The 16,088-nt window shown below is 40.4% G+C and overlaps 1 protein-coding gene across 1 annotated transcript in view; it reads right to left on the minus strand.

Annotated features, from left to right (window-relative positions):
* Positions 1 to 14,638, minus strand: part of Lnpep (leucyl and cystinyl aminopeptidase) — an 87,019-nt gene extending 72,381 nt beyond the window's left edge. Inside the window, exon 1 of the mRNA XM_055615972.1 lies at positions 14,390 to 14,638. Within this exon, the coding sequence (XP_055471947.1) occupies positions 14,390 to 14,408 (19 nt within the window). The 5' untranslated portion in view covers positions 14,409 to 14,638. The remainder of the gene's footprint in view (positions 1 to 14,389) is intronic.
* Positions 14,639 to 16,088: the final 1,450 nt, after the last annotated feature.

Here is a 16,088-nt window from a genome sequence, read left to right on the forward strand (position 1 = left end):
TGAGTGCTGGTATTTTAGGCTTGTGTCACCATGCCTGGCTGGAGAAATTTGTTTAATTAAAAATTTAAATTGAAAAAAATTCTAAAAATTAAAAAACAAAACAAAACAAAACCAAATAAACCTGAACAATGTTTGTGGTGGTCTGTATGTCTCCCTATAGGCTCAGTTGTTTGAATACTTGGTCTCCAGTTGATGGCACTGTTTGGATAAATTTAAGAGTTGTAGCATCACTGGAAGAAGTATGTCACTAGGGTCTGGCTTGGAGGCTTAAAAGCCACACCATTATTCCAGGTGCATTCATTCTCAATCTCTCAATCCCTCTCTCTTTCTCTCTCTCCCTTCCTCTCTACATCTCCCCACCTTATCTCTCTCCCCTTGTTGCTTAAATTAAGTTTAAGATGTGAGCCCCCGACCTCTGTTCCAACATCTATGCCTGCTGCTTGCTTCCGGCTACTTCCTCACCACACAGACCCTTCTTCCTCTGGCACTGCAAAGCCTAAAGAACACATGTTGCCCACAGTATGGTATTTATTACAGCAGCAGAATGTTAATTAATACTCTCAAAACCAAAATTGAATGCTATCAAAGGGAAGAGTATCAGGGCTCCAGAATTATTTTTTTTTAATGAAGCAATAAAAAAAATATAGGGAGATCTCTGAGTTATCTATGTGTAGAACAGATAAAATCAATGTAGCAAAGTCTATTAATTTTCATTGCTGTCTCTATAACTCACTGTTCTTACATTGTTGAAAAATATCTGACAGAAACAATCAAGACTGTTTGCTTTGGTCTGCCATGGTCCAGAGAGACAGTTCATCATGCCAACTAAAAAAAGCTAAGAAGTAAACATATATTAACACCTGTAGGACAATACTAAATGGCCTAAACTACGTGTAGTCTGGAGTTCCAGAATAATAAGTGAAAAAATTACAATAAAAATCTTTTGAAGAAACAATAACCCAAGACTACAATTATGACCAAAGGCATACACTTACAAGTTTAAGAATATTAACGAAATAAAAGGTATGAGGTGTGACTGAGGAAGAGTCCCAAGATCTACCACTATTATTTGTATGTTCACACAAACATGTTACAACCACATACCACACACAGAGAAAACTATTATTGCATATACTTGTGTAAATACATATGAGTACATATACATATATTTATTATCATCTCATATATCTAGAATATCTGAAAAAAATCTTCCCACTCAGCAAGACACAAAATGATCTAATTTAAAAAATGTCAAAAGATTAAACAGCCATTTCCAAAGAAACTGAACTAATAGTCAAAAATGTAAAAATCAGAAAATTCTCAACGTCCTTGGGGAAATGCAAATTACTAAGATAATCACCATGCACACCTACTGGATTGCATAGAATTAAAATATTAACCAATATAAGTTAATAAACACTCTTTATATCGTTATTGCCTATGAAGAGTAAAGTGATACAACTAATGTAAAAGTTGTAACTGTTTCTGAAAACATAAGTAACAGATATCCCTAAACCCACAACAGACACTCCTAGTCTACAAAGACTTCCTGAGGTGTTCATCAGGTGGCAACAGACAGATCATGGCATGGCTAGATACACAGTGCAATGCTATTCAAATTCTTGTGAAAGAAGCCAGTCCCCAAATACTGAGCTGGGACTGGTGGCACACCTCTTTAATCCCAGCACTTGGGAGGCAGAGGCAGGGAGATTTCTGTGATTTCCAGGCCAGCCAGTTCTACAAAGACAGTCCAGGACAGCCAGGGCTGTTACATGGAGAAACTCTGTCTTGAAAAACAAAACAAACCCCACAAAACAAAAGGAATTCTGTCTGTCTATATTTATATAAAATCAATTTATTACATTTATAAACAATTTTAGGTTTTTGCAAATTTTCAAATTTGCAAAACAACTGCAAAATTGTTATGACAAAAAGTAGATTTTGAATGCCAAAGAACTGGAATGAAATGAAGAATGCACTGTAAAGCTTTTTGGATTTTATGATTGTTAATTTGCCCTGACTTTAAGCTTAGAAACCCTAATATCCCAAGTGAGGAGTTTGCAACACCTGAATACTCTCATTTTAATCACAGTAAGGTCAGTTTGGGAGGTTAATGAATACACTTGAACAATTGCTATATAACTCACACTCTAGACTCTAGGTCTTTGTTTCACAATTACCTCAGTTCTTTCACACAAAGAAACAACACAAAATCTTCTGTGTCAAAATATTTGTGATACTTACAATAAAACCAGCAAAGTGAAGGGCTAATTGTCTAAACACAGCAATAAGTATTTCCTATGGATGGGTCAGAGTGGACAGGTACATCATCTAGTTTTGCAGGACTCTAGTTTACATCTGAAGTTTAGCACGTCATCAGGTTTTAGCAAGAAAGGAAGGGAAGACAGCTTTAGAATAGCCACTGATAATGTAAACTGAATGGAACAGATTCAATGACCAGTATTTTATCATGTCACAACAAAATTAACATCTGTAGAGATCCTTAAGTCAACTGACAACCTGGCTGCGGCCACATTAATAGAGACGGATAGAATAAGATATTATTTACTGTAGAATATGTCTGATAGTCAGAGGCTTGGCAAATATTTTTAATATCTAGTAAGCATTCCTTAACCTTGACAATAAAACATGTATAAACTGGTAAACCCTAGGTGGAAACAGCGACAGATTTAGAATTAAAGATAACTTTTAAATTATGTCAGAGAAGGGGCTAGAGAGATGGCTCAGAGGTTAAGAGCACTGGCTGCTCTTCCAAAGGTCCTGAGTTCAATTCCCAGCAACCATACGGTGGCTTACAACCAACTATAGTGAGATCTGGTGCTCTCTTCTCTTGTGTATGTTTACATGCTGACAGAACATTGTCTACATAATAAATAAATCTTTAAAAAAATTATGCCAAAAATATATTTTAACTTCTGCTTAAAAAACACAAAACTAAGTCTTACAAATTCATTATTTTAGTTAAAAAAGAAAATGCCAAAATACAGTTGGGTAAGAGAAAACTTTCAGATACACACTTGAGTCCTAGAAATAGAAGCACTGAACACCATGTGTGGCAACATATTACTTACCCGCACTTTATGCTCCACAGATGGGAAGCCAAAGCAGGGAATAAAACCCTCTCCATCTTGCCTCACTTGATGCAATTAAATGAATCTCAACTAGCCTCATAAGTCTTTGTGTGATGTGGCTAGTGGAGCAGTTAAATACTGCTGATAAAAAGGAAGAAATTAGCAGTTTGGACTCAAGCAAGTTTTATATGGTAAACTTTTATTAAATTTGCTCTAAGAGAAAGATATAACAAAAGATTTCTGCCTTTCTGTGATGAAACCTGTTTCTGTATATACCTGACCCTCATGTTATACTAACAAAACACCAGTCAGGCATTTAGATGAAATTAGCACATAGCTCACAGGAATCACTTCCTCTTCCCACAGCCACCAAATGGTAATTATAATTTTGACACAGTAATGATAGATGAGCTATATGTACTAGGTAATGTCTAAACCCACATGCTGACCTGATTCTTAGGGAAAAACTTGGGAAAACAGATCAAGCCTACACATTTACGGTACAAGAGAACCCACAAAAAAAAAAAAAAAAAAAAAAAAAAAAAAAAAAAAAAAAAAAAAAAAGAGAGAGAGAATCAATGAATCAATCCTGGTCCTCTTAAAGGTGTAGAACATTCTGTGTGAGGAGAGATATGGAAGAAAGAACTTACTTTAGGTAATTCTTCACTCCTGTTTTCATATTAGGACATGCAGAGAAGGAAAAAAAAAAAAAAAACTTAGCCATGGAGATGTTTAAGTCATTAAAATCCTACCAATATAATTCAAAAAACAGAAAAGGGTTAAGAAGTGAAGTGATAATCTGTGCTCTACAAGTGTTGGAGGTCTGAGAGTGCTGTGGGAGCAGCATGTTGAAACCTTGCAGACATAAATAGAAACAAGGATAACAAGGAATCAAAACAGCATTCTTACTTTTATTGTCTCTGTGTGCAAATGCCTGCTCCTTTATATTAAACTGTATCTACCTAAGTTTTTGTATTTTTTTTTTTTTTTAAACAGAGTCTTATTTAGCTCCAGCTGGCCTGAGACTTGCTACTTTGAGCAGGCTGACCTCATGCCAAATGCTGAGATCACAGGTGTGCAGCAGTGTACTCTACTAATTAAAGTTTAATGAGGCCATGAGAGCAGGTTCTAAATCTGACAAAAATAGTGTACTTATAAGAAGAAAAAAACACCAATGCTTGCTTGCTTGCTCCATATCTGCAAAAGAAAGGACACTTAGGGACACTGCAAGAAGATGATTACATGTCCCCTTTTTTTCACTTTGGCCTCCTGGCTGCTGACTTGGTTCTCCTCTCTTCTTCCTCCTCACAATTTCCCCATGTGTTTCATGGTCATGACCACTCTGGACTCTCCCAGATATGTCTAGCCCTGGCTATACTCGCCCACATATCTATAATAAACTTTCTCCTCTACAATACCTAGGAGCAGAAGCAATTCCCTGAGAACCACCTGACAGTCGAAGACCATACCCACCAATCTGAGGAGGGCTCCTTCGGGAACATTCAGCTTCCTGCCCAGGGCTCTTTCTGTACTCTCAACCCCCTCTGCCCCTCAGACTCCAGCCGGCACCAGAAACTACCAGCCAAAGCCACAGACAACCAAAAGGCCAGCATAAAAACACAATCAACATGGCCTCTCCAGAACCTGGTTATCCAATGGAAAGTAGCCCTGAATACCCTAACACAACTGAAACACAAGAAAATAACCTTAAATCTGTGTGTAGGAAGATGACAATGGAAAAAAACTAATAAAATCAGTAAAGAAATACAGGAAGATGCAGTCAAACAAATTGAGGCCATTAGAGAGGCAGGTAGAAGGACATGAATAAATCACTCAGAAATACAGGAAAATGCAAACAATCAGTTGAAGGAAATCAATAAAATGGTTCAAAACCTGAAGATGGAAACAATAAAGAAAGCACAAACTGAGGCAATTCTGGAAAGAGAGAACACAGGAACTACAGAGTTAAGCATCTCCAACAGAATACTATACCCAGCAAAATGCTCAATCATCATATATAGAAAAACAAGATATTCCATGACAAAAACAAATTTAAACAGTACCTTCTACAAATACAGTCCTACAAAAGACACTAGAAGGAAAAATCCAACTTAAGAAGGCTACCTATACCCAGGAAAACACAGGAAATAAGTAACTTCACTACAGCAAAACTAAATGTAGACAAACACACAAACACACTACCACAACCAACATCAAAATAAAAGGAACTAATTGTCACTATTGGTCATTAATATCTCTCAACATCAATGGACCCAATTCTCCAATAAAAAGACACAAACTAAAAGAATGGATGCATAAAAGGACTCAATATTCTTCTATATACAAGAAACACACCTCAGCAACAAAAATAGACATTACCTGAGAGTAAAGGACTAAAAGAAGGTTTTCTAAGCAAATGGACCCAAAAAGCAAACTGGAGTAGCCATTCTAATATCTATAAAATAGACTTTCAACCAAAATTAATCAAAAGAGATGAGGAAAGGCAGTTAATATTCATCAAAGGAAAATTCTACCAAGATGACATCTCAATTCTGAACATCTATGCCCCAAATACAAGGGCACCCACATTTGTAAAAGAAACATTAATAAAGTTTAAACCACACATCGATCCCCACAGATTAATAGTGGGAGACTTCAACACCCAACTTTCATCAAAGGACAGATCAATGATTAGAAGCTAAACTAAGAAATAATGACACTAACAAATATCATGAATCAAATGGACCTAACAGACATCTACAGAACTTTTCACCCAAACAAAAAAAAATATACTTTCTTCTCAGCACCTCACAGAACCTTCTCCAAAACTGACCATATAGTAGGTCACAAAGCAAGTCTCAATAGATACTAGAAGACTGAAAGAATACCTGGTATCCTATCAGACCATGATGGACCTCAACTACAACAGAAGTAACAAAAATCCTACATGTACATGAAAACTGAACAACTCCCTACTTAATGTCCAACAGGGTCAGGGAGTCATAGGAAAGAGTGGGGGAATAGAAGGACCTGGAGTGAACAGGAACTTCATAAAGGGAGGGAAGGTGAGTCGGGAAGCGAGAAGGAGGGGGCTACAATTATGATATAAAGTGAATAAATTACAAAAAATAAATTTGAATTAAAAATGACATGTAAATTAAAGAAAAAAAATTTACTCTTAACCTGGTGTGGTGGCGCATACCTGTAATCTTAGCACTCTGGGAGGCAGAAGCAGGCAGATCTCTGTGGGTTCAAGGCCAGCCTAGTCTACAGGAAGGCTACACAGAAAAACCCTATCTCCAACATCAAACAAACAAAAAACACAAATGAACAAACAAGCAAACAAAAAACCAAACTAAACCAAAAACCAAACAAATAAAAACAATACACTAAAAGTTACTCCTGCCAGAATGTAATCTCTCTAAGGGCAGGAGCCAGGTCACAATCCTATCCAGACTCACTATTTAAGAACAAAGCTTGGAGTAAGTTAAGATATGGTAAAGACACAAGTTCCATGTTTTATTTGCGAGGGTATTTTTTGAAATATTCTTTTTAAAAAAATTTTGTATTTATTATAATTTATTCACTTTGTATCCCAGCTGAGGAAAAAAATATACTTAAATAGACAAAAGCATAAAAACAAAACAACAACATTTATACCAGATACCATCTATATCCCATCCAACATGAAAGGCTCAGGGAACAGAGAAAGAGGCAAAAAGTATTGGAGAGCCTGAGAATAGTGCTGAGAAATTATATCTTCACGACATGGTATGGCTACTCACAGCAGCTGTGGTTATAAAGCCAAAGAAAATTCTAACAAGGAATGAGGAGGAGCTCACTAGGCCCCATGCCCAGTTGAGGAGCGATTGCTAACTGATAGCTACTGAAAGTGAGAGACCATTTTTCTTTGGATGTGTGGCTACTGTTATATTGTCTATATTCTAGTGAAAGTCATGGCCATGCCTATAAGGCCAGTATTAATTAGTGTCAGTAAGTTATGGGGTGGGAGGGTGGGGGTAGAAGAAGAAAGAGAAGGGCGGCTACAAGGAATTGGAATGAAGGAGTGAATGTGACCAAATACATTACACAAATGTATGAAATTCTCAAAGAATAAATAAAAAGTATTATTTAAAAAAAATTTATATTAGAAAGGATCTTCCTGAACAGTTCCTGGTATTTTTAAAATAAAGGATTAACCTTAAGTTTGATGCAGTTATTGGATACAAAGTTAAATGACAAATACTGTCTGGTTTTCTTGAAAACTGATTTCCTAGGCTTAAGTTGATTTAACCTAATTAATCAAAATATTAATGTTTTAATTTATTTTTCTCATTATCTTGTTTCTTCACTGTCTCCTTTTCTCCTTTTGAGGTTCTGACCATGCTCATGAAAGCTAGTTTCACATCATAAAACCAAATGGCCTTAAGAGTTGCTCTTATGGATAAAATGTGTATGGAGGGGTGGAACACAATCAATTTCATGATAGTAATTCCCAAAATTATGTAGCTCATCACCAAGTTTTTGTACTATACTTGTACTATAAATTTTTATTTAAGATATTTGTAATTATACTTCAGATATCAAATTAAACTTCAACTATACTTCAAGTTTATATAATTCACATTTCTTCTTCTACTCCATATAAAATTAGAAACTTTAACCTCGGAAGATGGAATAAAGGGGTAGATATAGCGTTATTCCACAACGTATTTCCATGTGCTCTGAAACATGCCATCCTACATATCAGCATTCTGTTTTCTGAGATTCCAGCCCAGGGAAGTGAAGTTCAGCTGAGGTACAGAACAATGTAATTATCAATAATAGGATCTATAAGGAAAATGAATGACATTTCAACATAGGCAAAAAGCGCATGTCAGAAAATATTTCAGTTGGTGAATAAATTTGCCAGCCTAACCTCGGAAAAATTTACCAGGTAATTATTTTGCAGATAATTTGTTGAAATACTCTTTTTTGCAATAATTCTTTCTGATTCATCAGACTAATAAAATACAAACTAAATGACAAAAATACAAAGTATATGACAGTCTTAAACCACTAAAGCAGTGATCTTCTCACCAATTTACAACCATCTGTGGTCTTTTGAATGCAGCTTGGTTTACAAAGTGAGTTCAGGGCTACACAGAGAAATCCTGTCTTGAAAAACAGGAAAGGAAAGGAAAAAGGAAAGGAAAAAGGAAAGGAAAAAGGAAAGGAAAAAGGAAAGGAAAAAGGAAAGGAAAGGAAAGGAAAGGAAAGGAAAGGAAAGGAAAGGAAAGGAAAGGAAAGGAAAGGAAAGGAAAGGAAAGGAAAGGAAAGGAGGAAGGAAGGAAGGAAGGAAGGAAGGAAGGAAGGAAGGAAGGAAGGAAGGAAGGAAGTCTTTTATTTAGGCATTGCGTTCCTCAATCCCTACTACTAATCTCTATGCAAGTTTCCTCCCATTCCTAAAATGATGTAATGCTTTTTGGGTAATGAAAGTTCTGATAGTTGTTTTAAAATCTTCAGAAGTAAGTTTCAGCTAGCATGAAACTTACTTACCACATGCCTCCAGCTGGGGAGATGGCTCAGTGAGTTAAAAATACTTGTACTAGGACCTGAGTTTGAGGCAGCAGAACCCTATCTCCCTCTGAAAAAGCTGGGCAAGGCCACATGTGCCTCTAATCCTACAAGAGGTAAATCAGGAGGATCCCCGGGCTTTGTTAGCTGTCAGCCTAGGCATAACACACAGTGAGTTCCAGGGTTAGGGAGAGAGACCGCCTCAAGGGAATTAAGGCAGGGACAGAGGACAATAATGCCATCTCACACACACCCTTTAGCGCACGCACAATACACAGAGCCTCCTCTGCTATCAGGAATATCCTCTATGGCACTTGAAGCAGTTGCCTGGGAAACACTCCCACTGAGCAACCATTTGGTATAAGGGAACAACCCAAGGTGACCTCTCACAGTATCCCCGAATCTCCTGTTCCCTCAACTGAAGAAGCTTTCCCCACAGAAACATCAGGAAGCCTTCTCTAATTCCCCTCACCCCCATCAATCAGCCTCCTCCAGTAGAACCCCGTAGCTATGGAAAAGTTTGGATCTCTCCTCCCAAAATTTGGAGAACTGAATCAAATTTTGTTCCATTGATTATATTCTGGAAATATGTGGAAGGCCGAGGAGGCCTTTCATTAAGCAGTGCATATGAGAAGGAAAAGAACATCAAAGGTTCTCCTATAAATAAACTTAACACTCCACTGTTTTTGGAAGCTTCCTTGTATGCCTCAATATTGTTGGGTAAGTGGCTTGGTTCCTAGTTTAGATGCTATGGTTAGAATTAAAAGTCAATCAGCTCTTTGTTCAAACATATGCTCCAACAGCAAAGTGGAACAGAGCCAAGTAATAAGCACAGGAAAAGATTGCTATCATGGTAGAAAAGGGATGATAGTCTTGCCTATATTTTGTTTTCTTCAAATCCAGAATATTCTAGACAGTAAACAGTAATGCCTTAAAGTGACTGAATTTTTCTGAGTAGAAAAAAAGAAAGCACAGTTAAATTCCTAGCAAATGTTTTCTATCTCCTGCCAGCACCTTCATTCCTTGATAACTACCCTTTCATAGCTATCACAATTACTGTGACTTTTAACAGTCTACACTATAACAACATGTAACATTCTCTACAGGTCATTAGATATGAAGAGTTATGACACCATAGGGCTTCAGAATTTCCTTCATTCCTATTCCTGGTTTTCCACTAATGGAATGGGTGTAAATGTACATGTATGTGTGTGTGTGTTGTGAGTGTGTTTGGGGGAGAGGTTGTCAAGTCCTTAGGAAATGCTTAGCAGTAAGGGCTCAACTCCAATCCCATATACTTTTCCAGACGCCAAGTAACGGACACAGCTGCACCACACATAACTTAACTGCCAGGAACCATGGCCCTAATCTGGTTTTATCCCAGGGTGAGCTTGGTTAAGTTTTGTAGAAGATAAAAATGCTGTGTTCTAATAGAAGTATTATGTGACATTAGTGAAATGTAACCTTGTTAGCAACAAATGTTATATGAACAGGTTAGAAAAACAATTCTGCATATCTCTTTAACAATTAGAATATTATCTTAGGCAAAGCTGCATTGTTTACCTTTTCTATATTTACACATTTTTATAGTAGCATGAAAACAAAACTAAATTATTTCAGTCCATTTCTTATTTGGGCAAGTATTATTTTATGGTATTTTTGTGAAACTTTCCTAGCATAAAATCTACCTCTAAAGTAAGCATTTTAAAGAGGCAATGTGACTAAATTACTGAGCAGAAAATCACCACTGGATTTTCTAAATAATAACTCCTTATCCTTTTAGTCTCATATCTTTCAGGCTGAGTTATCAAAGATCAAAACAGATAAATGACAATCCATTGCTATAAGTTTCTAAAATATGCTATCTTTTATTTTGTCTCAAGACACTTTTGAAAATGAATATATAACAAAGAATTTTTCTAACACTGCTTACTGATGCAACTGGAAATACATTCTAGCTACCCTTTCTACTTTTTTTTTTTTATGCTATCTAGCCATTGATTTCTTTTTTGTTGTTCTTGTTTTGTTATTGTTGTTGTTTTCTTAGCCCTGAATTACCTGGAACTTGCTATGTAAACCAAGCTGGCCCAGAACTCACAGAGGTCTATCTGCCTCTATGTCCCCGCCCGCTGGGATCAACTGGGAATTTCGGCATGGGACATCACTCCTGGCTAACCCTTAATTTCTCTATCAGATTTCCCCAACTGAAATTTAAAAGATAAGGCAGATTGGGAAAACATGCACACATGCATGCACACACACAAAATTTAATTCATATTCCATTACAAAAACATTAATGAGTTTTCTTTCAATGAAGTAATTCACCACAGAACAAAAATAAATGTATATGTAAATGTACATATAAACAGTATATAGTAAGCTCTTACTTTTGAGATGATACTATAAAGTTGTTTTTAGAAAGCTACACATCTCTATAAAACAAGTGTTATTTATAGGATAAAAAATGGCATTCTAATTTTATACTGTTTTACAACCTATAGATGGATAATTTATTGTCAACACTTTCCATTTTAAAAGTTGGAAAACACTTTCAAAACTGGATATCAATCTAAAAACACACACATACAATTCTGAAAGACAGGAGGTTTCCCTTGTCAAGATTATATACAAAAGCATAATAATAAAATGATTTGTGTGGAGGCTACATAATTAATATATAAATGAAAAACTCTACTAAGCTTTTAGTTATGGCACTTCAACATTATCAATGATTTTCCAACCACTAGATTTACTTGTAATCACAGCACCAACTAGCATCTATTAGCAAAATATATACTAAATAATAACAAAAACTTAATTCATCCTGTATTTATAAAGTCTGTATTTATTTACCTGATAAACTTCTCCCCAAACACTCGTTAAGTGAATATTCCTAGTATCCTCAAAATGCACTCAGAGATTTTCAGACCTGAAAATCTGAACCTCCTCAATCAGGTTTTGCAATTGAGCCCTGAATCTTAGCATGCCTTAACCCAAATTTAAATTATTCTGAGATATCCCAAATAAATGATAAGGGCAGATGAATATCAATTAGCTCTCTTAATCTAGTTATTTCTCTCTAGAAAACCTAAATAGTTTCATCAACTTTCTGCGGTGCTGGTAAATAGACAAGTCACTACTATTAAAGGTTTCACTTCTACCTGCCTAACAGGGCATGGCAGCTGCTGTCAAACCAATCTTACGTACTAGTCAACACATTTTCTACCCATAAAAAGTCACCAGAGAACTAAAGCCAGAGCAGATGTCCAGTCTTCAGTGTGGTAACAGGCCCTCTGAAGGTCAAGGCCAAAAATATTTCCTGAGCCAAAAAGGAATTCCTAGCACTAAAGGCCATTCTTACAGGCCTTTTCTAGAAACATGAGATTTGGTTTACAATAGTTGTAAATTGGACAGATGAAAACAAGCTATATAATACATGAACTCATTACTTCGGGCAGAGAGCAGTGCTCATGAAAATGAGCCATAACCAGCAGCACATTTCACAGAAAATAGGGAAACTATAGAAAATGCTACTGAAATCAACCAGTTCTGAAGGTTGCAATGACAAGACTAAATTCATTTCCTTTACAAACTTTAGGTCACCCAATGACAGTATTTTAAAAAAGCCAGGGGTCCAAAGTTACTGAAACTGTTCTTTATTATATACCCATACATACCTCTTTATGCAGGGACAGACAAAAGAGCATGTAAGTGAGAAATTTACTAAAAGAGGATCAGTGTATAACAAATGACAATATTAAGCTTGATAAATCCTTCAATCACAAATTCTAAGAGGACAATATAGTCTGTAAGAGAATATCTGTAGAATTACATGTGTGTGTTTTGCACTCAAAACAACCAAATACAAAAATAGTTTCCATTATGTACTATTATATTTGAAGACACTAGAAAATTATACAGCAAACTTTCAGAAGTTTTGAAATACCTAGTCCACCTTAAAATTTGTAAAGCACCTTAAATTAGCAGTATCCAAGGTATTTTTTAATGTTATATACTGTAGTTCCTATTTTCTTTGTTAAAGGAGGACAGAGAAGATTACATTAACTAAAATGATATATTGCCAAGCGTTCTCCAGCATCAACTGTGAAAAACTGGTAGATAGAAAAGAATTAGAAACCCAACTTCCTATATGAAAGTTGAACCTTTGCTTCATTATTTTGTTCTCTAGGATTTTTCCACTGTCCTCCCAAATGAGACAATTTGCAAACACACCTAAAGGAGAATGTTCTGTAGGAGGAGAAAAGATTTTACCTTTAAGGTGTGAGAGTGTACTTTAATTCTGTAGGGGAAGGTTCAGCAAATCAACCAGCATTAAACATGACCAAATGAATGACTCATTCTTGTGTAGACATTATTGTCAATTGGGTGAAGTTTCATATTTAAAATCCTACAAAAAACAAGGAGGCTCCAAGAATTCTGCCTAGAAGAAAAAAAGCCTTGGAATACTGATTTTCAAAGACCTAATACCTATTTTAAAATTATTTTACATTCAAGTACTAGACGGTCTCTACGGTGCCTTTCAGTTCAAATCTTCCTTAATTCTCTGGTTAAGTTTACCAGACTATTCTTAGAGCCTTGGTAATTACAAATAGAACACAGATGAAAAAAATAAACTTTGGAGTTAACACTGTTATCATTACGCCTAATCAAACACTGCAGACAGAAAGAGGACAGTAAAGCATTCTGAATTAGGGAAAAGGAGAACATAATGAGTAGGTCACAGTTCCAGGAATGTGTTGAAGTATGTTAAAGTACACAACGAAGTCTGGCCTGAGAGTAGAGGGAGTGGGCGTCCCCTCCCCCAGTTCGTTAAGTGGCAAGCAACCCACCCAAACAGTAATACACTTCTCTCCTGCTAATCTGATTTTCTACCTACCTGAAGTAACCAACCACAGTGGAAACACATGCCAACTAGAAAGTGGATCCTTTAATTTCAGTATGCCCTACCTTTTATTAGCAGTTTTTCTACATTACATCCTAAATGGGGAATCCATGGATGGAACACCATAAAATGGCAAGACATCTCACCGCTATATGGTGACTCCAGCACTTCTAAGCCCAGACAAAAGCCATGGAGTGAAGGGCTGTGGCTGTTGGCTGGACGCAGGCTGCTCTGACTTTCACCCCATGACACCTTAAGATAAAAGCAGCGCTCGGACCACTGATATGCAGTGGGTCTCTGAATTAAATTAAAAAAAAATAATAATCAATATTCCCAGCTGGTAAAAAGAAGCCCGGTCGTGCTGCGGAGTGCTTCAGGCAGCGGGAGGCAGAAGGGGTGGCGATGCGGGGCAGCGCCAGCCGGCCTCCGGCAAGTTTCCTTCCCTGCGGGGCACTAGGTCCCGCTGCCAGCCCCGCGGCCCCACCCCGCCCCGGTAGGGAAAGGCAGCGAGCCCCTCGCTGAAGGACGGGCGGACAGCTCCCGGCAGGAGCGGGCCGCCCGCCGCCTCCCCCCGGGACCAACGCAGCTGCCAACTTTGCCGCCCTCCCCGCCCCCACCCCACCTCCGCGCGAGCATCCCAAACTTTGCCGCGACCTCAACCCGGCAGCTCGGGGCTGGCCCCGGGGGCGCTGACCGTCACGCCCGCCCCGGCGCCCCGGCCCCTCGGCCGCCCCCGGCCCGCCGTGCAAACCCTCGGCGGAGACGCCCGCGGCCCGACCCCCGCGCGCCGCGGACCCGCCGGGAGCCCGGGAGTCCTAGACTCGGGCTAACCACTCACCATTGGTGAAGGGCTCCATCTTCGCCCCCCGCCGCGGGGGCCTCTCGAGCCGCGCGCCCCGAGCCTCCTACTCCCAGAGCTGAAGCGGCCCTGCCGACTGAGCATGCCCAGCGAGGCCTCCGAAGGCTGCCCGGGAGGTGCGGCGAGGGGCGGCGCCGGTCCGCCGCGCGGCTACAACACCTTCGTTCCGGGTTTTCGCAACCGCTGTGCACGGCTCGGCCCGGGGCCCACACCGCCGCGGGAGAGGCGGGGGAGGGGCCTGCGGGCTGGGCGGGGCCTCTGCAAGCCCCGCCCCCAGAGGCCCCGCCCCCGGCGTCGCCGCGCTGCCCTTGCCGCGGAGCTGTCCGGACGGTGGGTGCACCCAGTGGGTCTGGTCGTGTTTCGGGCGCGGCCACCCCTAACCCTGAGGCCGGAAGCGCGGCCGGTGATGGCGGAGGGGTTGTCGGATCCGCGATCCGAGTGCGGAGCCGGGCCCGGGGAGCGGCGGTGTCTGCGGTGCGGTAGCCCGGGACGGTGCTCTTCCCGGCCGCAGGAGCGAGCCCTGCGGCGCTGCTCGGCCGCACTTCCTTCCAGAAGCAGAACGCCCTGCGGCTGCCGCCGCCAAACGGGGACAGAGGGAGGGAGGGAGGGGGAAGGGAGGGCCCCGGCCGGTCCCTGCTGTTTGCTCCGGGCCGGGTTTAGGACGGAGGGAAGATCACAAAACCCGGCGCGGGGTAGAGGAGCGCGGAGCGCGCGCAGAGCCTGTAGGTAGAGGTCTGCCAGCCGAGCCCCGTCCTAACGCGACCCCTGCACACGGCGGGGGGCGCGGGGCCTGGGCGGAGGGAGCCAGGTTTCCCTCTCCCCCGGCACTCACGCCGTTGCCTCGGGCCCCACGGTTTCCGGTGCCAAAGCGGAGCAGCCTCCAGCTGGGGAGACCCCTAGAGACCGCGCGGCCCGGGAGCTGCTGGAAAGGCTCTCAAGGGCGCCCGCTCTCCCCTTTCCGACTGCGGGGCGCCAGCACCCCGCGGTGAGCCCCCACCCCGCCCCCGCCTCGTCCCTCCCGGCGACCTGGCTGGGCCTCGGCCTCGGCGCTAGCCAACTGTCACACACTCCTCCCAGGCTGCCAACCCCTGCAAACAAATCTAGGCTTGCGCAAATAATCCTGGGCGAAAGGGAGGGGAGGGGGGAGCGGCGATACTGTTCGGCCGATAAGGAAATTTGAATAACGTTCAAAGAAGTAAAAACCGAACTGCAGTGTTTTTAAGATGTCAATTGTGTTATGCCCCCTACTCCCCACTCCTGATTTGCAAAGTCCTGTGAATACCAACAGTACTTAGAGTAAACTCCTTACCTAACTCTGGGGCCTCATTAACATTCTCATCCTTTCCTGGCCCCTGAGGCCTTCATAAGGTTCCTAAAAGTTGCCAAGTTTCATTCAGCATTGTTAACCGTTCCTTTATAAAAGTTTTTTTTTGTTGTTGTTTTTGTTTTTGCAAAGCTGTTCCACAGCTTGTTTTGTTTGCTTACTTCTTCCTGTCTTTTTCTTTGCTCAAATGTCACCCCTGTAGAGAATCCTAAAATAGGACCACACACCTAAAATAGCAACAACCACGTCGGTTCTATAAAGATTTCGCCTGCCGTTCTCTCCAGAACACTCTTAGCTGTCGAAAAGCTTATTGTTTATCAACCTTCCTCTGAAGAATGAAGGTTCCGTGATGCA

The sequence above is a fragment of the Psammomys obesus genome, unplaced genomic scaffold, assembly GCF_907164565.1.
Source record: "Psammomys obesus unplaced genomic scaffold, mPsaObe1.curated_primary_1811, whole genome shotgun sequence".
Taxonomy (NCBI): domain Eukaryota; kingdom Metazoa; phylum Chordata; class Mammalia; order Rodentia; family Muridae; genus Psammomys; species Psammomys obesus.